General features: G+C 37.1%; 5 protein-coding genes across 8 annotated transcripts in view; 2 read left to right on the top strand and 3 right to left on the bottom strand.

Moving 5' to 3' along the window:
- The first annotated feature begins 3611 nt into the window (after positions 1-3611).
- On the top strand, positions 3612-9315 carry LOC306910764 (protein naked cuticle homolog 2). Of its 3 annotated transcripts, XM_079485579.1 has the most exons (7): positions 3617-3782; positions 3855-3881; positions 3964-4025; positions 6966-7026; positions 8056-8140; positions 8384-8511; positions 8597-9315. In XM_079485579.1, the coding sequence occupies exons 1-7, from the start codon at positions 3758-3760 to the stop codon at positions 8998-9000; spliced, it is 792 nt and encodes a 263-aa protein (XP_079341705.1). In that variant the 5' UTR covers positions 3617-3757; the 3' UTR covers positions 9001-9315. The 3 variants fall into 3 exon arrangements, with proteins under 3 accessions (XP_079341704.1, XP_079341705.1, XP_079341706.1); XM_079485578.1 differs by having other exon boundaries at positions 3612-3881; positions 8597-9182; XM_079485580.1 differs by lacking the exons at positions 3617-3782; positions 3855-3881; positions 3964-4025; positions 6966-7026 and adding an exon at positions 7734-7974 and having other exon boundaries at positions 8597-9182.
- A 989-nt stretch (positions 9316-10304) lies between these two features.
- Positions 10305-13879, top strand: lrrc14b (leucine rich repeat containing 14B). The gene is made up of 3 exons (XM_079485340.1): positions 10305-11284; positions 12754-13113; positions 13211-13879. The coding sequence occupies exons 1-3, from the start codon at positions 10380-10382 to the stop codon at positions 13524-13526; spliced, it is 1581 nt and encodes a 526-aa protein (XP_079341466.1). The 5' UTR covers positions 10305-10379; the 3' UTR covers positions 13527-13879.
- A 20-nt stretch (positions 13880-13899) lies between these two features.
- On the bottom strand, positions 13900-15848 carry uqcrb (ubiquinol-cytochrome c reductase binding protein). Its single transcript, XM_079485339.1, has 4 exons — positions 15583-15848; positions 14977-15045; positions 14723-14889; positions 13900-14114 (listed from the first exon to the last, which is right to left on the bottom strand). Exons 1-4 carry the CDS (start codon positions 15599-15601, stop codon positions 14037-14039), a joined length of 333 nt encoding a protein of 110 aa, XP_079341465.1. The 5' UTR covers positions 15602-15848; the 3' UTR covers positions 13900-14036.
- On the bottom strand, positions 15755-18622 carry mterf3 (mitochondrial transcription termination factor 3). Its single transcript, XM_079485338.1, has 8 exons — positions 18555-18622; positions 17843-18195; positions 17576-17728; positions 17314-17503; positions 17041-17188; positions 16829-16900; positions 16583-16744; positions 15755-16407 (listed from the first exon to the last, which is right to left on the bottom strand). Exons 2-8 carry the CDS (start codon positions 18174-18176, stop codon positions 16213-16215), a joined length of 1254 nt encoding a protein of 417 aa, XP_079341464.1. The 5' UTR covers positions 18177-18195; positions 18555-18622; the 3' UTR covers positions 15755-16212.
- Positions 18623-18931: 309 nt separating this feature from the next.
- rad21b (RAD21 cohesin complex component b) overlaps positions 18932-23988 on the bottom strand; it is an 8018-nt gene continuing 2961 nt past the window's right edge. Inside the window, exons 7-14 of one of the 2 annotated variants that reach the window (XM_079484990.1) lie at positions 23971-23988; positions 23757-23888; positions 21641-21864; positions 21331-21481; positions 21110-21255; positions 20387-20551; positions 20135-20218; positions 18932-19968 (exon numbers count right to left, since the gene is read on the bottom strand). The exon at positions 23971-23988 is cut by the window's right edge and continues 108 nt beyond it. In XM_079484990.1, the coding sequence (XP_079341116.1) occupies positions 19777-19968; positions 20135-20218; positions 20387-20551; positions 21110-21255; positions 21331-21481; positions 21641-21864; positions 23757-23888; positions 23971-23988 (1112 nt within the window). In that variant the 3' untranslated portion in view covers positions 18932-19776. The remainder of the gene's footprint in view (positions 19969-20134; positions 20219-20386; positions 20552-21109; positions 21256-21330; positions 21482-21640; positions 21865-23756; positions 23889-23970) is intronic. The other variant, XM_079484991.1, reaches the window with a different exon arrangement.

Below are 23988 nucleotides of genomic sequence, written 5' to 3'. Positions count from 1 at the left end.
TGTCCTGCCTTCGTTCAGGTTTGGTGTAGTTGTGCTGGTGTCCAGAAGGTTTAACTGAAACAAATCCACCGCATGGATGTTTATTTTTTGAAACTGGATAAACTGAAAAAATATATCTAGACGTTACCTGGTCCAGGTGGAGTGGAGCGGTCAGAATGTCTCCAGTGGCAAGCTCCTCCTCAATTATTGACTTTTCTAAGGTAAAGTTAAACTTTTCAGTCTTGCAATCCATGTTTGTAGGGTAGTTATGAACCTCCTCCAGAATCCTGTAAAACATTAAAAAACCGATTTAAGATTATGCCCATTTCTTCAAAAAAGTATAGAGTAGACCATGGTAATCTAGTTGAAAAATGTACAACTCTCATACTACATTGAAACATACCCTTTTATCTCTCGCTGAATCTCATAAGGTTCCTTAAGGTCCAGTTCCTTAAGGTCCAGTTCCTTAAGGTCCATTTCCTTAAGGTCCATTTCTAAGGTCCATTTCCTTAAGGTCCATGACACGGACTAGTTCCTCATAGGTTTCAGGAGTTAGATTCTTTGGGTACCTAGTCTCCAACAACCTCTGATCGACATGACTCTGATCCTTGAAGCTGTGGCCTGTCCTGTTCATGCAAACTGTTTGGTTACAAGCATTCTTCCAAATATATTTTTCTGTATTCATCAGAACAAAGACATTTATACCGATTTGGAACAACTAAAGGGTGAGGAAATTATTTTGGATGAACTGATCCTTTACGGTGATAGATCCTATCCCTAGGATATATAAAGTTGGAATTTTTTGGATAACTACACACTACACAAAAATAATGGACTATGCACGCAGGGTGATCCCCTAAATCTCAGCCGGCTAAGCCACTTCCGGTCTCATAGGCTGAGGTAATTTGTCACCAAGTGATAAGGCTTTTTCAATTTTAATGTTTAATATAAAACCTTCCCATTTAAGCAAACTGACAGCACTAAAGAGTCTGTTATCAAGCATCAAGTAAGTGCAAAAGTTTTTTAAATCATATTTGTGGATGTTGCTTAAAACGGATAGACTAAAGGCTTTCCCCTTTTTGGTTGTTGATGTATAATGTCGTGTTTGGATGATTTGACCCACGTCATTGACCGTAATTCTATGTGCATCTTGAGTGAAAACGTCATTGTTCCCTATGGACGCCATATGTGAACCGGATGTGACAGAGCGGACTGAGACAAAACTCAGAAGCGATCGTGCATAGTCTGCAAACTCGATTACTGTCAGACAGATTTCAATATTGCATCACCAAATCCCTGATGGTTTCAACAGTAGAATAAATGGAATTTATTGATATTTCAGCTCAGCACATTAGTATTTTAGAAATACCTCAGAGTCTGCTGGACTTCCTTTGTCCCTTGGGTCCTACCAACGTTTGTCAAGTTATTCAGGAACAGAACCTCAATCATTGCATGGACAAACATGACACAGGAGATAAAGCCCATGAAGAACAGTAAGCTTGTGAACCTGTCTCTGACATTAAAAAAACTAATGTAAGTTCACTCAATGCTGAAGACAGTATAATGCTTTACAAATTACCACCTGATAAATCTTTACAGTATGCACAAGTATTATATACTCATTCAACTTGATGTAGATATCTAGCCATCCATCTTGGGTCAAACAAATGAGCAACGTGTAAAAGGCAGATTGTAAATTCACAAACGCAGATGGAACAAAACTGAAGTGGTGTACTCCAAATGTTGCAAACCCCTGATAACAGAATCAAAGGACAGGCACCAATGTCAAACAATTGAACACTACATAAAAATTGTGTGCATATGTATGAAGTCTTAAAATGTATACCAGCATTAAGACTAAAAAGGGGACCACGATCATGAAGGTGTCTTTAATGAATGTGCCTGTGGCCTTAGCTAGCATCATTGCTTTCTGTGAGAATGCAAAGCATCCGTTGATACGGAGCATACGTATCAGCCTAAAACACCAATTTGAAAGTTAACTTAAGCATATGTCTGGTTACACATTTGTCTATTATAAGCATTGAAACAGAATATATTCCAAGTATTAAATATATATAGGTTATAAATTATTGCTCACTTGCAAATAATCTGAACGGTGGTATTATTGGTTACCCTGTTTCCCGCGATGAAAGTTAAAGTGATCACAAAGACTGCAATGTTCCACCAGCTCTGCAGACATTGTAAATGTTAGTTTTGAGCTCAGCATAAATTGTATTTATTAATATATATATATATGTGGTGTTGCATTACACAAAGTAATATGTTGAAAAGGAGAAAAACAAAAAAGGGGAAAAGTACCCTCCAAAACATCTTGAAGCCATTATTCCACTTGACCAGAATTTCCAAGATGAAGACTGTCAAAATAATCTGCTCACTTTACAAATAACGCAGATGCCTGTTTCTGAACAATTAACAAAATTATGTTATTAAAAACAAACTTTTTGAAGGAATATCTTGCCAAACTGTAATACAGGGATAGTTCAGCTGTAATACAGGGATAGTTTTAATTTACTCAACCTTTTGTAATTTCAAACATGTATATGGATTTCTTTCTTCTGCAGAACACCAACGGTGTTTGGTTGCCAACATTCTTCAAAATATCTTCTTTTGTGTTCTGCAGAAGAAATTCAAACAGGTTTGAAATAACAAGAGGGGGAGTAAATGAATACAGAATTTTCATTTTGGGGTGAACTGTCCATTTAGTCATTGGACTTTGACATTGGCATTCTCACCTCAGAAAGTCCTGCAAAGCTTTGAACGAGAACGATTATGAAATTGCTGACTGCACAGGTTGTTGTAAGAAAGCAGAGGAATTGATCAAACAATTCACGTCCAAAATTGTTGTCCAAATCATCCTACAAAGGAACAAAAACTGCATCATGACCCCAGTCATTTCGTCATATTTGGTCTAAACCTACCTAAACCATATTTGGTCTGCTTAACTCAACGTATAAAATACAAATATTACATTTTTATGAAATTAACAAATTTGCAGTGAGTGATCGTCGGACAACTGTACAGAAGATTTGTTTTGACGCATTTACCTTATCCCATAACCACGATTTTATTATAGTAAAAGTGTAGTAACCATTTTTGGCCTTGTTTCCTGTCACCCATGTCGTATTTCTGCCCAGTTAGCGAAATTGTAGTGAAACAAATGTAACGGCACTTTCCGAAATAACTGCTCAGGTCGTGACGTGTCGAAGCCGTCACGTTACCAAACATTTGGAAAAAAAAGGCGACACCACCTGCAAAAGACATTCAGTCACAATGCGTCAAATAACAAAGTTAAGTGCAGCATTGAAGAGAAACGACTGTTTATTGATCACATCATCTCCATCTCATTGCTGGATTCTTTCAGGCGAACACCAGAGGGCGCTGTTGTTATTATAATTATAAGGCTGACCACCGAATCCTTAAAATAGGCCAACTCATTGCACAGTCACAAGATATTGATTTGTACATTATACGCATTCAAAAAGCGTGATACATTAAATATAATTATTAAAAAATGTAGTTTAAAACGATTTTAAAGGTTTTTTTTGTGGGACATATTATACAAGCTATAATAAGTGGGCTAAAATGTAAAGAGCTGCACCCCCTGCAGGCGTCTTCTAGGGAAGGGGAATGGGTTGCGTTTCCTCCGTAAAGAATGAGCGCATAGCAGATTCTCTCTAAGAGAACTTTCAGACTCTTTAATAGTTATTTTTACAATAGTAGTAAGCTCATTGATTAACATTTGATAAGAGAAATCAAAATGGGAAAATTGCAATCAAAACACGGTAAGAGACAGCGTACGAACACATGGGACATAACAGATGGCTACTTTTTACAAAGTATTTATTTTTTCCCAGCTTGTACACGAAGAGAAAATCCAGAGGGTAGGTGATGCACAGACAAGTATATTTTTCCTTTGAAGTAGCCTACATTTTTGTAGTGTTGTTAAGTTTTGTGTTGTAACAGGGGGCACGTTCAAGGAGGCTGTTGACTGTATTTGTGAAGTCGTCAGAAACGGAGATAAGCAGGTAAAAGTTAAATCAAAGTACGCCAAAGTCAGCAAAAATGTTCATTATATTATTGAAACAGTATTTAAAAATAAAAAAAAAATATTGCTTGATTAGTCGCATCGTAACTTTGCCTAAATCCTGTAGTCTAATGTACAATATGAGACCGATTCAATTGTCATGTTTGTATTTTGAGTGGATACTGGTCTGTTGTTATAAAATCGTACTCTTTTCATTTATACCTTATGTAAATGTTTATAAAAAAATAGAGGCATATGTTGATATGACCTTATTTGTCTATGTACTACGTAGCAAAGATAGTTAGTGGATCATTAAGGATTAGCCACAAAATTAACAAAACAAACAAATATATCTTTAGGTAACTTTTTCTGATGTTTCATTTTGTGCTGTAGGCTTTTTTTTATCCTAGGCTTCTTAGAAACATACGTAGTCCTCTATGACTACAATGTTTTTCTCAGCATTGTCTTTAAATGGCATAGAGTGTTTTTGCTTTCGTTCTCACAGTAGAGCCTGGAGCCTTCATCCTTGTGTGAAATGCATATGGCAGGCAGCCAGAACAGCAGAACGCCGCACATCTGTTATTGGTTTTGAGAACAGAGGGAGGCTGTGATGGGAAAATAAAGGGAAGTGGTTGAAGGAAGGATGCAAGGAAGGGGTTGTGAGTATGAAGGCTGCTGGATGCTTTTGAATAAGACACTTTTGAATAAGTGCACATAACACTGCACTTTGTACTGCAAATATTCAATGTCAAGTTAGAGATCAGGTTTGTTGGTTGGGGAAGTGAGTATTTTTTAGTGAGTGAGTGTGTATAATTCAAAGACTTTGCAGGATCCTAGGACAGGTTATCAAACCAGTGACACTTGTACGATCTTGGTCACAGGGTTCAAAGGCTTCTGTGCTGCGTTAGAGGGTCTGGAAGAATCCCATCTTTTACCCCTTTATTTATCTCTCCTCCCCACTTGAAAGAGCAATGTGTTGAAGCAAAGGCAGTGCAATGTTTCTAGAAAAGGGGTGAATGACGGGACGGTTATGTTAACTTAAATTATTAAAATGAGCAAAAAACAGCAAATTAAAAATGTACTTCTTAATTAGTATTTTTAAAGTATTTTTCTTGTTTAAGAGGATCTGAACATTTTAATACAAGATACATTTACTTGACAAGAAATTTTGGTTCGTAAGAAGAATAACTACTTTTACATCTTCATTAAGTACTAAGATTTTCTTACTCCGCCGGCAGATCTTTTTCTCTGTTTTAATCAACAAACTTTCTTTCTTTTTTTCAGAAAACTAGAAATAATACACTAGGTCACTTAATGCATCTTGATTTAAAATTATTTCAGATATTTTTACTATACAAAACAAGACAAAATGCATATGAAGTTCATTTCTTTCCAGTGTAGCCTATACCTACAAGTTCAGTATTTACTCTGTATTTAAGTTTAAGAGAAAAATGAAAAATTTCCACTTCTTTGAAACTTTTTTGACCACCAACACCCTTATGTACCCATCTATTCTGGATTGTGTTTGAGTTTATTCCAAGACCACAAACGATGAAACCCATCAAATGCAAAAGTTGGTCATAATCGTACCTCAACCCAGTTCTGATGATCAAACACGTTGTTTCAGTCTATCTCTTTTTCTCTATCACTATGTAATAAGGTTTCCATCCAGGTGTTAGGTGACAGGAAGTGATAGAAGAAACAAAGCCAGGCTCTGTTTGCACAGACACATGTGAGTGGGTGTTGAGAAGGAACTGGAGTTGGGCTAGGGGGCGTCTGGCCTGGTGACACCTGGATCAGGGCAGGAAAAAAGCTCTTCAAACTAGTAATATGAGCCCACATGAAAGGCCCTAGAGCAGGCAGAGCGTGGCAGAAGCTTAGCTATGGAAATGGGAGAAATCGTTGGCAGAGCAGACAGACAGATCACTCAGTGCACTTCTCTTCTGGCCTTTGTTCTTCAACACCCTGTCAGACTGCAGATATTGGTTTATGGCTGCATAAGCTTTTGGTTTTCCTTGCAAGAAAAATATGACCTTATGAGTGATGTATCTATACTGTGAGGTCACTAGAAAGTGGAGGCTGACATTTCGTAAATATGTTATCATCTTTGGCAAAGAAGTGAAAACTTGATGACATTTTTGTCCTGTGTCAGTTGCCATAGTGCTTTGAAAGGGCGGGGCTGGGTGAGCCGTTTGTTGCAATTTTCAGCCTCACCCCCTAGATTGCGCTAAAATCTAGACATTGCTCCTTTAGACAAAACAGAACATCTAATAATATGAACAATATGATATTCTGGTTTAAAATTTTTCATCAATATTATGTTGTTTGTTGTATATTATAAAAGTTTTAATGCAAATTTGCAACTATAATTGTTTCAGCTGTTACCTGCAACTGTTTTTTGTAAATATCCCATTCTTAAATTTCAGATAATAAGACTTGTTTGCTTATAGCTTGCATACATGTTTTTATGATCTACTCGCCCACCATTCTAGTGAAGAATTGGCAGTGATGGTAAGAAATGATGTTGAGCTGTTTTGTCATGGAGGGCAGTTCACTTCCTCGAAAAAATCAGTGGTGCAAAGTATCTGGAATCAATTGCGCTTAAGACCACAGGAGTGCAAAGAATGAAGTTGCTTTTTATTATTCTGTTGAATTCATTAAAGCACAAAATAGGTTTCGCAAATTATTCACAGAACTGACTAGAAATTCAAAGTAGCTCATAGATCATAGTTTTTAAACTTTGTTTATATGTAAATTGTGTCCATATTTGTGCAGGATTGTATTGACACATTGATAAAAAAAACTAGCAGGAACTGTTTTTATGCTTTTTAAAATCAAATTCCTTCATCCTGTGGCTCTGGCACACATAATTGAATCCACTGTTTTCTTTAGATGTCCAGAGGTTTTAGGGGTTTTTGACTTGTTTCCTTTTTTACTCTAGGATCTGTGTGGTAAAGATCTAAAAGAAGATCATTTGTCACTTCATTATTGTGCACAAGAGGGTAAGTTTAACTATAAACGGACACAATAACAGTGCCGTTGTTTGAATCTGTCTTTCTGAATATTCCTTAAACTTTTTATTTGACTTTTGGACACATGCTTATTATTTCTCTTTATGATTCCAAGTTAAATCCGTTAACATTGCCTGTTATTTATAGTAATAATGCCACACGAGAGAGAAATGGATAATCTTAAATGTTTCAATTCTTCTATTGAAGATGGACAACATCAACTCAAAGATGCACTGAAGTGTATTAAGACAAGTGATGTTGGTGTCTGCCGTTCGAAAAACTGTATGCCAACAAGGCATTTGTTACATGAGTATCATTGCCAAGCAAATGCACCATAACTTTATTTAATTCAAGGGATAGCTTACGGACATTTTTAAATACTCTCATAATTAACCCACAAATCTTGGTTTCAAACTAATTTTGATTATCTTCCGGTCAAAAAACTGAAAAACTTTTTGAAATGTTGACTGACCTTTCGTGAAATGGTGAACGAGACGTTCAGTCATACATCTTTTATGTTCTATTGAAGAACGTAAAGGTTTGGAATAATATAAAAGTAAGTTAAGAGGGTTTGCTCAGTGTTCAAGTTGCAAGTCATTCTGAGAGCACATATTTTACTCCAGCATGTTAATGCTGTTGATTTCAGAATTTGGAGTGTAATGTATCACTCAAAGATGAAAACATTCTGGAGTGGATGATACCATTGTCCGATCTCGACAACAATGGCTAAGTGACCAGAGAGATACAGTTTAAACAGATGTTCTAGCATCTCATGGATTATATAACCATCAGTGGGTTTCTCTCTTTAAACTATGTTGAGCTTGATGCATACAATCCATGCGGTGCTAGAAGCTTCTGTCAAACAGCTGGTACTTAGTAATGTCACAACCCTGCATGTCAAGCTAAGCGTCAACCCATCAACCAGAGGCAACAGAAAAGGTGGACTTATGAATTATAGTGTCTCGTCTGTATCACTATACATGGATAATGCTTATTCAGACTGTTTGTTGTCTTCCAAAGATCGGGACATCAAAACATTAAGGAATGAAAATGATCAAATGAAGGATAACATGCAGTGTGCAGAGAGACAACCTTCACATATCAGGTAAGTTGGTCTCTTGAGTCTTCAGTGCTTTTTTAATATGAGAGTAATACACAAGTTGATACATTAACATACTTATTTCCATTGTAAAGTCTCTAAATCTTTTATTTTATTTATGTTTCTAGATTTGGAAAAACTCATCAATGTACATTTGATAATGAATACAAGAATAAAACAACAATAGCAATGAAAATAATAGATGATAATCAATATGTGATCATTAAAATGTTTCTTTTATTTTGTCAGAGGACAGAACTCCTGCAATATGGGTGTTCCAGAGAGAAAGCAAGACTCTGTAGATGAAAACACAGAACGTAGGAACCACTATCTGGATCTGGCTGGGATTGAGAACTACACTTCGCAGTTTGAAGCTGGTAGTTTAATATTATTAATATACAAATAAGTAGTTAAATACCAAATGTTGTGCGCTTCTCATTGTATTCACTCTTGTGATTTCAGAACCATCCTCTGAGGACAACCCTTTCCGGGACCATCAGCGCCGCTCTCACATCGAGAACCACAGCTCCGTGGAGTCCAGGTCGGTTTCTTTCCTCAGGTCCCTTAGAAGCCATAGCAAGTCGATCGGTGGAAGTGGAGGAACAGCCAAACCCAGCAAACTCCATGGATATCACCCTGTGACCTGGTGCCAGCCATCCCAGCAGCACAGCTCCAGCAAACGGATCCGCACCAGGCCCCGTGACATCACAGCACCTTCCAGATCAAATCAGGGTCTGCATAGAGAGTTGCAGCCTGGACAAGCTGTCCCTCCTGGGGGTTTTAAATCTGTTCCGCAAAGACATGAGCACTATCATCACCATGAACATCATCATCACCATTATCATCATGATTACCACCCAACATAAGATTTCCTATATTTTTATTAATGTAAATGAAAATTTAAAAGAACGTTCGAATGATATAAACTTCTTCACAGCGATGCTATAGAAGAAACATTTTTGGTTTCATTCTATGGCATCATGAAGCACCTTTAATTTTTAGAGTGTATGAACATTTTAACAATAAAAAGGACTGTACTTCTTTATTATGTTATGTTTTTCACATTCCTTTTAAATCTTCACGTTGGTATGCAGTTCCCCGTGTGGTTATATGTGGAATTGTTCAGGTCAAACTGATTTAAACCATATTGCGCTTATTTTGATTAAATGCATTTGGTCCATAAAATGTATAAAACGTTTTATTCCTGACAAAACACAATGTTCTAAATGCATTTTTTTAAACTTTACATTGTCCTATGTCATTGCCCTATATAGAAACCAAAACGTAATGACTTGTAGTGTCCCAGTATAACATTATTGTAAAACCAAAGCTTTAAATATTACTTTTTGAAAAATGTACATTAAAAATATAACTGCAGGACAATAATTATATTAGATTAAGTTGACTAAACGTAATTTACAGTAACATTGCAAGAAGATGCAAAAAAAGTTGTTGTATTTTAAACGAAAAATAAGTCTACTTTAGTCTACTTTTTACGTTCTTCAAAGAAATATACCTAATATACTTTTCAGAAATATACCAATTTTTTACTTACGCACTAGTTATTTAATAAGTTTACTGTTTTTGTTACTCAATGTACACTTAAAATGACACTTTTATAAACTGAAAAGTGGGCCAATTTCATCCCAAGTGATGTGATAGTTACACTAGGGCAGTCGTGACCTTATGGTAAGAGAATCGGACTGGTTGCCGGTGCGATTCTCAGGGCCGGCGGGTAACGACTGAGGTGCTCTTGAGCAAGGCACCTTACCCCACTTGCTCCCCGGGCACTGCAGTGATAGCTGCCCACTGCTCCGGGTGTACGTGTGTTCACTACTCACTGGATGGGTCACATTTCGGGTATGGGTCACCATAACTGACAAATAGGTCCCTGTCACTTTTACAAGTATGCTAATACTGCTAATACTTGATAGAAAGAACTAGAAGTATACTTTATTTGTAGGGCTAGCCACAAAACAATTTCATAGGGATAACTGTTGTACCCACTGGCGGTCAGTAAACACCGCACTCCTTTTTGGTTTCAAGCCATTGCAAAACTGCAGGCTAGCCAGGGGTCTGAGAGTATGAGACAGCTGCTTCTATAAATAACACCTCTCAACCACCTCCCACCTCACAAATCAGAGTGCATGAAAGCTTGACGCACATGTTTATACTGGTGAAAAGAAGGAAGAAGCAACACACCAACTCTTCTTGGAAGTTTGGTTTATCTCAGGAGCGGACAGCCATGAAGAGTCTCAAGTTTATAGCAGCAGAGAGTTTTGTTCAGAATGGCTTGAATGCTTGTCGGAGCCTCCATTGCTTATCTTACAATCTTTACCCAATCATTTTTAAAGCCAGCTATCTGTGTGAGCAAGCCGCGGTGCTCCACGATTTGGTTCAGACGTGGCCTCTCGCAGAGCTAAGCTTGCGTAAGTTATTGGGTAAAACCGCGGACTGCCCTGATGACCTTACCTCCCGTACCTGCAGGCTCTGTCTGGAGGCATTTCTAACAGGTCTGAAGGATTATGTGCTTCAAGCTCCATCCACCTATGCAAAAAGGCTACGTATAGTGGATATGCTTGGTCTGCAAGACACAGAACACCAGGCCTGTCCTTGCAGATGTAGGCTCGGTCGCTGGGCACGGACTGAAATGCTTACTCGTATGTGCTATGAGACTATGGTGCACATGCAGGCTGGGAATGCCGTGTCTTCGGCCTTTGAGGTAGAGGTAGACGTTCGGGTGGAGACTTTCGTTACCGGACGAAATTACGAGGTGGTGGTCCAGGCTCTGTTGCTGCGCAGACAATGCCCATTAAAGCTGCACTTCGTAGGCCTGCGTGTGGACTCACTGAGCCTCAGGAACCTCTTTTACATGCTGAAACTGGTGGAGTCTCATGATCTGGAAAAGCTGGAGGTGGTGCATAACGTACACCTGGAAGCTCCGCACATTGAAGTGATGCTCTCCCAACTGAAGTTCCCACATCTGCGCTCGCTAACATTCCCTGCACAGGCTTTGAACGTACACAGGTTGGGTCCGGATGACCAAGGCCTCATGGGAGTTCTGGGTGAACTGATGAGCAAACTAACAGAGCTGAGAGAGCTCTTTTTCAGCTTCTCCACTCTTACAGGACACTTGAGGAGACTTCTGAGGTAAGATTGCACAATATGATCACATGTATACATTTCCCTGGTATGAATGTACTAGTGGTATACTTGTAAATGCACTATTTTAATAAAGCTTCAGACTTAGCTGTCCCATTTTTTAAAGTTTGTTTTTAAATTGAAGCCTAAGATACTTTTTAATTTGTACTCCAACAGGTGAACTTGTTGGTTAACTGATAGTTTACAAGTTTAATACTTTAGACATTTGATTAAGTTTATATGTGATCTTAACATCACACAATTTAGCATTTGTATATTGTTTTTGCCCTTTAAGTAAACTGCTGTGTTCTTATCAAGGCATACATATTTATATTAAAAACTTTTAATGTACCTTTCATTACACTTTTTACTTGTAGGTAAAAAGTTTGACATAAATTCCTATTACTGAATACAAAGAACAGGTTCAATTCCATGTTTTATTTACTCTAAGCTTAAGCCATGTCAAATCTTTTTATTGCTATACAGTATATACTATACATGCTATATATTACTATATAAACTTGAACATGTAAGTTAAGACAGTAAAAACTGTGAAAAAATATTTAATAGTCTACTGAAGTAAACACAAATAGTTGTCCTCTGGAAAACATTAGCTTACTGTCTGTACAAGTGTAATTTTCAGTACATTTCTAAGAGTCAAGTAGAACGCTAGTACATATTCTCATTTTAAGTTTTGAAAAGTATACAAATGTTCCACTTTTTTGTAAGGGTTATTGATAAACCATCCATCCTAAATTACAGATATAAAAAAACAAAGCTTATTTTTATGAAACTAAAACTAAAAGATCTCAAAAGACCTGTTTATTTGTACCTAGTTTTAAGGTTTTAATCAGATTTGTTTAATATTAAATCATGGTGTTGTTATGGCATTGCCATTCATTTCATGTGACTGCTGTCCCACTCATGTGCAGACAGGTGTCCCATTGCAAACAAAATGTCATCACATAAGTTGGCCAGGACATGAACCTAGCAACAATATAATATTTAAATAGCAGTTCACGTGTCTCAAAGCAACCAAAACATTGGGTCTCATTACAGGGTGCTTTGTGTTGCCAAAACAGGGTTAGGTTGTTTGTATTCAAATATTTAGTAGTCATGCAGTTTTTACAAATTACAAATGTTGTAATTTTAAGGTTTAAAATGTTTATCAAGTTTAGCATATGGTACATTTGCAATGCATTCTGTATGTAATTTGCCATTAATTTATTCTAGATTTGGCATAATGTGTGCCAGCATACTACAGGTGCATCTCAATTATTTAGAATATTGTGAAAAAGGTCAATATTTTTTGTCACTCATTTCAGAAGGTAAAACCAATAATTTATATAGATATATTACACATAGAGTGAAATATATCAAGCCCTTATTTCTTGAAATTTTGATGATTATGGCTTACAGATAATGAATACCCAAAATGTAATGGTTTCAGGTGAGTAACTGTCTTTCCATTTTGCCAGTCCACTAAACACTCCACTGCAGTGTATAGACCTGGCAAACTGCAACCTCAATGCAGTGGACATGGCCTACTTCGCCAATAGTCTTCACAGCGAGCACCTAGTAAAGCTGGACCTGAGCGGTCACGACATAGTGGGCGTCTTCCCCAACACCTTTCGGAAGCTTCTGCATCGCTGTTCTGCCACACTCACTAGTTTAGGCCTGGAAGAATGTGGTCTGGATGATGAAAGCCTGGATCTACTCACCCAAGCACTAGCACCCTGTCACGGGCTACAGGAATTCAAAATCTTGGGCAACCCATTCAGCACCTCTACCCTGCGCCACATTTTCAACATGCTTGCTCAAGGTTTTCCTGCTTTGAGGTATGACTACATGTATTCACGATGGATTATTGCTGTTTATAAAAAACATTGCAAGATGTTCAGTTACCTATTCTATACTCCTTGTGTTGCTTCACAGATATATTGAATTGCCTGTCCCTCGAGACTGCTATCCTGAAAATGTAACCTACCCAATGGATGACACTACCCTACTTGACTATGACAGAGAAAAGTTTCAACAAGCTAGGACAGAACTTGTGGGCATCTTAGAAACTGCCAGAAAAGGTCATGTAGAGGTTTGCACTCCATTGTTGGGTGTCTACGATCCTGACATCAATGAGACGAGTAATGAGCTTGGGGTCTCCATGCTGCAATCTTTCAACAGTGTCATAGGGAACTTTATTGATACTGTGAATAATGTTAACCAGCAGAGACAGGAGAGAATGACGGAGTGAGCCTTTCATAGCGAACATAAATACATCTATTTTGTTTATAAAAGCATTTTTGGAAAGGTGCATGGTATGACACACGATACCTGCATGATTATGAACAAGAAAACTCAAAGCTGCATCTGAATTTAGCATAAAAGGATTGATTTTTGTGATAGCAGTTTAGGTGCATAGAATGATGTTAACAATTTATTACTATAGCAAGGAAATTTTACTTATGACTTGTAAAGGCAGAGTTAATTTTATGTATATTGTGTATATTAGTTATTTATTTTTATAGGCGACCACGAAAACAAACTTTTCTTCAGAATGCATTACATAAAAACTCATTGAATAAAATTTATTTAATATTACTGGCAACATTATTCTCCTTTGTTTTAATGATTTTTATTACCAAAAGAACTTCATGCACAAAGACTTTTGTCAGAAAGGAAATTTTAATAAGGACTTAACACAATACATTTTGAATTAAATACAGGATAGCAGACATCACACCAAACAGGAGGTTCAGCCTTATCACTTCTTTTGCCACTCCTCTTTTTCTTTCCTTTCATGGATCACCTCATCAAGATAGGGCTCTAGGTAACGCACATCCTGCAATAAACCAAAGTAACATGAGATGAAAATTGGCTTATACATACATATTGCACTAAGGCATTTTAAATTGTTTTTAGTAAGCAAATATACATTGTCATTCCAGTTTGATTTACTGAAGTAAATTTGATTTGCTTTCTCCCATAGAAAACAATGTTCACATAGTTAATTTACATAAAATAAATAACGGAAAACAGATGACAATGAGCATCAAATGAGCAAATATGCACCATAAAATTACTGCATATGACTTTTTTTGCTATATTCCAAACTCTACGGCCAAAGTACTCTGATCTCAGATGTATATTTGACCACATCTGTTCCAAAACATTTTCATTGTAACTGGGAAACTGATGCAGAACATTCTACCAAAATCACAGGGGTTTGGAACAACTAACAACTCATCATTCGAGGGAAAACTAATCTAAAATGTAGAAGCATTTTACAATATTTTTTCTGATCGAAAAGTCATGAAACATTATTTTATTATATTATGTCCAAAAACGTGGGACGTCATAGAATTCTGGATCATAAACCAAATAATTATGTATGAGTAATAAACAAAATGAGCGTTGAAGTGTTAAAGAACACATGTTTCACTTCCTTACCTGTTCATATTGAGTCCATTGGTCTTTAGGAAGTACCTGTTGTTTCATTGAAAGATCCAGAGCTCTTTTGATGCGGAACATCCTGTCATTGTAAACAGGTTCTGGGAGCCGTCGAATGGCCTCTTTCACATCAGTGTTCTCATTGATGGTATCATCCCGCATCAAACCTGGATAACATGTCACGTGATATGTGTGTTTCAAATTAACCTAGTACGTCACGGGTTCAAACCTATTGCGCTGATGACATTACTTACCAAGTTTGTTAAAACCGCATGCATTGTAGTACCATTTCCGGAAGCCCACCAGGAGCCTGCCGGTTGCAGCTGCATTGTAACACAAAACATGTCAAATTACAAATATATATATATATATATATATATATAATAAAAAGGCACAAATATCCTTTTATAAAAGGCATATTACAAGTAACATGACGTATACTGAAGTAAATTAATATAACTTTAGTTCTGCGGTCTGCTTTTGAATCTGGCTAAGAATAATTCTTAATTTTCATGTTAACGTCAGACAAAATAAAATAACATAGCCGTCAGGTATTAACCCGTGAAGCACCTATCAATAATATTAGACCCACACTAAACGCTAACCCCAAACTCTAACCGAATATAAATATGAAACAATAATGTTATATGCTTAAGGACATATGGGGTGGTAAGACACAGCGGCTGTGGACAGGGGACACACAGTAGAGGACATTGCTGCTTTACATTACAAAACTGCCAACAAACACTCGTATAATAACACGATACAGAGAGGGCTGTACATAGGTGTTAAAATGATGATAAACAATTCGTATACTCAAAATATTTTAAACCGGCTTTAGAAAACAGGATAGCATTTACCTGGTGCCCTAGACGCCATCTCTGATCGCTAGCAAAGTTGCAGTGGATTCTGGGTAAGGTGACGTCTCGTCCGGTGATTACGCAATCTTTCCGCTCACTGTGATCGCATGGTTGAGTTGACCAGTCAAATTAAAAACAATATTTATGTTTTTTTTTTACCTCTCTGTGTTTTGGTACCACGACTTGTATACAGAAATGCAAATAATAGTTGCCAGATGACGATGCCCTCTGCAAGAACCATTTCATTGCGCATCATATAGTGCTGCCTATTTATTTAATGCAAAGCCAATATATATGTACACTTAAACAGATACAGATGATCTAAAACACGAGTGGCAAAACAGACAAGAGGATATACGTTACTTAATCCTGAGGTCAGACAGTACTTGTAATGTTATCCGTATTTGCAATGTGTTCAATAACATTTACAACAAGTTGGCCGTATTCATTTGTAGTTGAAGCTGGTACCATAGGTAATTATTAACTTCTTAACCTTCAAACCTTAAAAGGTACAACCATACAAGTGGTATACATATTATACAAAGGAGCACACAAATAATATTTTTTCCATTTGTATTTCAATCTTATACAAACCAACAACCCGTTTAATTTCACAATAATGAGATCCATTTATAAAGTTTTCTGAAACTGTTCAAAATCTTCCAGAGAGGCCAACGCAACATCAGAACAAAAAATATCATCTGGCAGAAAAACCAAACGATCCAAAGAGATGTAACTTGGGTGAGATGGCTGGTACTGGGCTCTGCTTAAATACTCTAGAAACAAGTGACGCTCCCTGATGCGAAGAAACTTGGCATTCAGGACCTTTTGAGAGAGTATAATGAATACAATTAGTGAGAATGATTACCAGGTTAAAGGTTAGAAGTTTACTCTTGCTGTATTTAATGTACTTAATATTTAAACAGTAAGTAACAGTAGACACATTTTTATATTCTGCTTTAATCTACTATAATCATTTGTAAGCAGAAAGAATTGTTACCTGTGGGAACTTAGCAATAAGAGAGTGTGGAATGCCCATGGTGTTGTGAACAAAATCAAATATTTGGGAAAGTTTTCTTTTATTAGCAAGCAGAACTTTAGGAACTGTTGTGACAATGTGTCTTATTTCATTTTCACGAAATCCAAACTCCAGTTCACAAACCTAAACAAGAGAAATGAATGACTTTCTGGCGTATTAAAAGATCACAAATCTCGCAATTAAAGAAAAAATGTATTACAAACAAACCTTTAGATTCTCCTTAACTGGCTCTAAACTGCCACACAGTAGTTTCGGTAAACGACTCACAAGATTTTGAGTCTGTAAGCATAACATGGTATAAAAGTATCAGAAAATACACAGATTTAATTATTAGATTAAAAAAAGATCTAACCACTGGATCTTAACAGTGGTTGATTGGTTGTTTTCCTACATATAAACAGAAGGCAATGCAATATTACCTTCTCAAAACTAAGACCCAACTGCTGCTGAAAGAATCCAAGGCGATTGTCCAGTCTCTCTACACTGAAGTTAAGCAGGTACGGAGCTTTGCTCACCATGGCAGCTACAGACTGTGCACTGAACTTCTTTGACCTCAGATAAGCCACCCTTTGGAAAAAAGGACCAAAAGAAAGTGTTAAATTATTTTTTAAAACAATACATGAGTCCATCAGAAAACTCTGATAAGAAATATTACAAATATGTCGGACCTGTCAAATGATTTCCCAACTCACCTGGTTTCAAGGTTTTCCAAACTTTCTGTAAGGATGAAAGGGTTCTTAGTGAGCAGTGAGCCCAGTTTAGACTCTTCAACTCCCAGATCTTTAAGGAACAGTAGTCTGGGTGCAACATCAGCATGGAAGTCTAGTTTAACCAGCATGGAGCCCACATTGGGTCTTTGCTCAAGCTTCCATAGGTCCACACCTGCAAATTCATCAGAAGATTAAAAAATCCAGAATAATTCCATATATTTTACTAAAGCTGCATGAAACGCACCAAGCTGAACCAGTTTGTTTAGAGTTTCCGATTTATCCACATAAGGTCTGAGTGTAAAAGAGACGGGAGGAAGGGATGAAGGAACTTGGATCCGTACAGCTTCTTCCTCACAAATTTCCTGAAATGGAGAAGGGCGAACAACTGCGTCCAAACCTGTATAAAACCCCAAAGATTAATAAAATGACATCTCACATACCTTCTTCGGTTTAATTCACTAAAATCTATTTAATTGCAATAAAACACATTCTTTCTAAATGATACACATACCAATATTATGAATATCAGAAAGAGATTCTTGATGCAAGTCAGAACTGTCATATGCGACGCAATGTTTCTCATCCTTTTTTTGTGTAAGATCACTGCTGTTATTTTGAACACTTGATGATAATGCGCGCAGGTGCATTCCACATGGTCTCCAAGTCTCTATGTTGTATTTCTGTGAGAGATCGTGGACAGGCAGCGGGTTGTGGCTGGGCTGAAGCAGTGCTGCAGTGCTTCTGATATCATGTGAACGCTGATGCAGAATACGTGCGGACTGCTGAAGAGCTGGAGACATTCGCCCGCACCGAAATACAAACACACATCGCTGACAAAGATGCATTACGACTGGTCCCTCCTCGCTGAAAAATACAAATACTATTGCGTTTATATATGATTATATTGCATATTATTTAGTAATACCATTTTGAAGTGCTGGTCTAGCATTGTGTACTACTGTTGACTTACTACAAATGGCTTATCATGTTTTTCATGTGTCAATTGCACAAGTCGATAACAGTTTTTATCGTATATGAAGTATACATCCATGAAAATGACCTCGCGAATAGTCTAGTAAAAGTTATTTCAAATTATTATACTTTGTAATTTAATAACGTATTCAATTTATAGACAACGTATTACAGATGCCCTAGCCTTAAATGAACATTTAATACGACATTATCAGTTTTTGATAGCCGCGGATAAAATTGTACACACTCACATGTCATCTGTTTGGAGTCTTGTTCTTCGCTGGTAAGACGTGCATTCAAGAGTCCCAGCGTCCCAGCGCCCCCTAGTGCATGGGCATAAATTTGACAAATTTGTATTTTCAGGGCTTCAGGCAAATGAGAGCAGTCGGGTGAGAGCTTTCTATGATAATACATTATTGAAAATAATTTTAACATGCATAAATAATGATTGAGACATTTTAAAATGACTGTGTAAAACAGACATTAGCCTAACATTTTTGGTGACAAAACAGGGCATTTCTTATTAGGCATTTCTTATTATTCCATATTAGGCTTCATAGAAACCACATAGGCTACAGCAAATTCCATCGACTAAACCAAAGACTGATTGGACTGCAAAAATATCTTTACAACAAATGACACATTATTATTTTGTCCCATGTATTGTACAGTATATACAAATATTTTAATTCGTTTGGCTAAACAGCTGCTGCAGTATTTCAGAAAAACATTGGTAGAATTTAGCAAAAAAAGACAAGAACAATGCGTAGGTCAATACTTTCCTTTAATATTTCATAGAACTATATGACAGAACTGTATGTTGACCATTTTTTAAGTCTCTGGAGCAGCTAAAATGTTACTCTATAATTTTTAATCAAAGAAAACACTTTCAAGAAAGTAAACATCAATCCGTTGCATGTCAACATGTAATTCAAAGCATGCAAGATGACAGGGCTTTGCCCAATAAAATAAATAGTATGTAACAGAAGCATGTAAAACTTTTGATGATTAAAAAGAACAAACTTATGGCTTAAAGCCTTTCCCAATTAATGCAACAAAATACTACACACTGTTATGCAAGTTCACTTCATTGATTATAAATAGACTTTTACATTCCTATGAAAATCTACCACCGTTTTATTGACTAAAATTACCAATTTTATATGTGCTATCTAATGCTTTCTTTATTGGTCAGTTTCTTTATCAGCCTCACTATGTCAGATCGTTTTTTTACTAAATTGTTACCATTAAGCTTATATCTTAAATATTTTCAAAAACTGACGCATGCTTGGATGAAGTAAAAGTATTTTAAGAAGTACTTTTTTAAATGTATAAAATATTTTTTTCCCCATGTGAGACAGATAGCACATGTAGTATGCAAAACTCACATTCACAGATAAATGAAACACATCATATACAACCAAAACCATAACAAAGGATAAAATCTGCCAGTGTGGACTTTAAAGGCTTTGTTTATATAATGTGAAATCTGGGGCCAGGGGAAGCGATAATATCACTGTAGGGCTCGTCTTGCCTGAGCTCCACTGCCTGCTGTTTCTTTAGTACCAGAAAGCTGTAGAACTTGGCAGCTGCTTGTTTCTTGTTGTTATTTCTGCACAGGTCCAACAGGCTGATTGATTCTGCTCCAGTCTTAGCGATGACTCGCTGTGGAAAGAATAAACAGTGAGAACATACAGATGCACTTTACAGATTTAGACCCACGTATGTCTTAAAGATGCCTTTGGGAAACATATTTGCTGGTATAAAATCAGTTTATGTCTAATTTTAGACTGAATATACTAAAAAAAGCAGATAAAAATGTTGTTCTAACCTGTAACCCAAGCAACATTTGCTGGGTTCTCTTGTTCCATCTCCTCTCCTCCTGATCTTGGTCTCCGCTTTGACCATCCTCCTCCTTCAAACACAAATTAACAGTTAACTGAGTGATCAGATCTGACAGGAACCAGATGGATCAAATACAATAAAGTAATCTGAAGCAAAAGTGCAGAAAATGATTTCTTAGTGGCTCATTCAGGCTATTTTGCATGGCATGTTTTATTGCATCATTTTACAGCCTCCTCACCTCTTCTTCATCATCGTCACCCTTCTTCTCCTTGCTCTTCTCTCCTATCAGGTCGAGCTCAGGGATGAGTTGAGAGATGTTGGCTGGCTCCTCAGGGGGCAGTTCCACCTGCTGCATGTTCATGTGCCGTGTAGACACAATAGAGGAGCGATCATCCTCAAGCATCTTAGAAAAACATTAGAAAATCATGTACAACATGTAATACAGAAAGTCATACATGAGAAAGTCATGGGGAGGAAAAATTCTGGGGTTATATACGAAATAATACTGGAAAAATAATGGGTTATTATTTTTTGTACATATTAACAGGAGTGAATGTTGTCATTAAAGCAAAAGGAGTACTAAATATAAAATAAATACTTAAATGCTTTAAAAATGTTATAAACATACACATTTCTGAGAAAATTTTAGTGAAAATATTTTCATTCAAAAGTTTTTTGTGCAAAAGCAGAACGTTTTTATGACATTTCAAAAACACTTAGCACCACCTGGTGGTTATTGCCAGTATGCACATCTGCCCTGATGAATTAAAAGCCCAAATCATATCAGACAAAAAATCAATAATTAAAAATTTAATATAATTGGTCCCTTTTTATATGGTACTCTGATGACAGATAATCTTTATTAGTGGCCGTTGCCATGTTCCGATAGAAATCTAGCAGGAGAGGGTGGACTAAGACCAGCAAAGGAACCATTTAAAAGGAACCGGAATGCAGTACTCACAGGCAAGGCAGGCTCTGTGTCCTGAGCTTTGCGCTTATGTCCACGGTGTCCAGAAGGTGGAGGCATGACTGACTCGTCGAGGGTTGTGCGACTGCCCTCCATAGCTGAAGCCTGCAAAACATTGGGTTCCTCCAAGATCGTCTGGTCTAGAAAAAGTCAAGCAATATGAACACCTACAAATAATTTTATGCTTCATATAATCCAGTTACAGCCTTTCTTACCAATGATGTCTCTTTGCGACAGGGCCTCTTCACGTGGCACCTCAGGGTTCTCCAAGTCTTTGAGGAACTCATCCAGACTGTCCGCTTCTCCACCTTTCCTCCTCTTCCTCAGTTCATCAGGAACCAAAGGGGTCAGGCACCGCGTGAACATCTGCACAGAGGAGTAGAGCGGATCTCAGAACAAATGATAAGATTACAAAAAATCTAAATGTCCAAGGCTGACTATGCATTTTGTTCCACTTAAAGCCTGAACAAATCGTTTAGTCTTCTTTTTAATCTCACACTGCTTGTTCTGCAGATCCATTCTGACCTTGAGCAGTCTGCTGTTCCAGAGGGGCTGAGCTGGCAGAGAAAAGAGCTTCTCCACTCCTCCTGTTTCCTTCCACATCATCAGCTTCTTGGTGGGGGGAGCCAGATCCAGGGTGGTCACAATGTCAGAGTAGTCACTCAGCTGGGCACGGATGGTCTTACTGTCCAGCTCTTTCACACTGTCAACAATGAGCTTCCTCTTCCTTTTGGCTTTGGTCTCCTTCACTTATATAGTCAAAGACAAACATGGTAAAATACATTAAACCGAAAAACCTATAGTTTAAATAGTGTGTATGAACTTCTTAAAGATCCGGTTGAATTCGCAATTTCTGCCAATCTCATATTAATCTTGAGTACCTATAGTAGTATTGTATACTTCGTATCTGCGAAGAGTCTTTAGTTTGATAACTATTACAAAAGATAGATACAGCTGTTCGATTATATAAAAAAACTGACAACCTCCTGGGGGTTGCGGTGGGGCACACATGAGCACACAATACATCATCACATTCCTGCATAACTGTTGATTCACTATAAGTTTGTGTTGTTTACATTATGCACATTGTAAACATTATTACATTAACACGCCGATTGCCAACAAAACACAGACATATGACTTAGTTTCACTTAGCGTGCGGTTCATTGTCTTGAGGGTAAGCGGGTCTTCCTATCACTTGTCGATTGACGCGTGGCAGGCTTTTTCTTTCGCCATGCCGTGGGCGTGTTTTTTCCGGGTAAATTGCCCAATAAGGGACTAAGAAACATTGTTACGTAGCGGTTTTTCAAGTTAGAATTTTTTTTCCAAAACCTATAGCGCCGTATAGCCTATGTGTGATGACATTACGTTAGAAAGGCGCGGAATTACGCCATATTTTATAAACGTTTATTCAAAGTTGAGACGATCATGTCGAAGAGACCATCTGAGACTGTGAAGTCTTCCAAAAAACTGGAAAAGTTTTCTCATAAAGTACTGCAAGCAAGGAGGATGCAAAATTAAAGCATCCTTCGTCAAACCCACTTACCTTGCGTCTTTGAGACATGGAAGCCATTCTGAACAAGATCACTGGGAAGAAAATGTGGGTTGTGGTTGATGAAACGACTGACATTCGAGATTGCAGCGTTTTAAACATTGTATAGGCAAGTCAGTAATAATTGGGGATCATAATAAGTATGATAACAAAAGTAATCTATTAAACAATTAGTTTTTTGTACTAATTTCCCTTCAGGTATTTAAAATTCAATACATAGAGGCAGATTGTTGCTGCTGCGAGAAATAAATAGAAAATGTTATAATAGGTATAACCATTAGATGTAGTATAGACCCATATAAACAGCAACCTGTGAATATACAGTCCTGTGTAGGAGAAATTAAACGGAATAAACGGAATTTGGGAAAAAATAAAACGGATTTCATAGGGCCCTAAAATACTATGTAATACATCCATCTCATTTTTTTGACAAGTTGATCATGTTAAGCATGAGAAACCAGCATGTTTAACATTGTAAAGAAGCCAGAATGCATGAAACAGCGTTAAATCAACCCTTTAAGCCTCAAGTGGTGGTTACAACTGCACTAATCCGTTGTTAGTGGACAAATTTGGAATTTAAACACAGTAAAATCAATCTTAAAATAAATGACTCTTCAGTTTTTTGTGACATCTGATGGAATGCAAGTAGCAAATATATGAATGATCTCTCTTTCTGTAAATTTAAAATAATAATTTTTAATGTTATTTTGACCTAAAATTCACTTAAATAAAAGATTTTCTAAAATGATTCCACTTATTGAAACACCACGAAACCCCCCAAATATGTCCCACTTTTGTTTTTACTGACATCTGATTTCCTAGGCTAAAATCTATAAACCAATGTTGAAACAAACTTAATGTCTTAAATTCTAGATTTTTGGTTAAAATTGTTAAATAAAAACAATATATTTCTATTATGGTAGTCAAGGTGGCCAAGAACTATTTGGTTACCAGCATTCTTCCAAATTTCTTTATCTGTGTTCATCAGAACAAAAGAAATGTATACAGATTTGGAACAACTCGAAGGTGAGTAAATGATATAATTTTTGGGTTACTGTTCCTTTAAGCGTGTTATCTGTTCTGGCTGACCTGTGATGTCAATGGGCTCCAAAGCAAAAGCCTCCTCCTCATTATGGACCAGGGTGGTCTGTTCTGTCTGGTCTGTCATGGTAGGGAGCTGCTCCACTGGACCAGAATCTGGACTGTCTGGACCCCCTGCCGCTATTGGATTAAATACAGTTGAATTGTAAGGAACACCAAAAATACCTTAATACCTAAACGTATTTAAGATGTGCATTCTTACGTGAAAGGTTGTCGAAAT

Source organism: Barbatula barbatula (assembly GCF_947034865.1).
Source record: "Barbatula barbatula genome assembly, chromosome: 21".
In the NCBI taxonomy this organism is placed as follows: Eukaryota; Metazoa; Chordata; class Actinopteri; order Cypriniformes; family Nemacheilidae; genus Barbatula; species Barbatula barbatula.
Note: the sequence above shows the minus strand (reverse complement) of the source record. Positions and strands in the feature narration are given on the sequence as shown.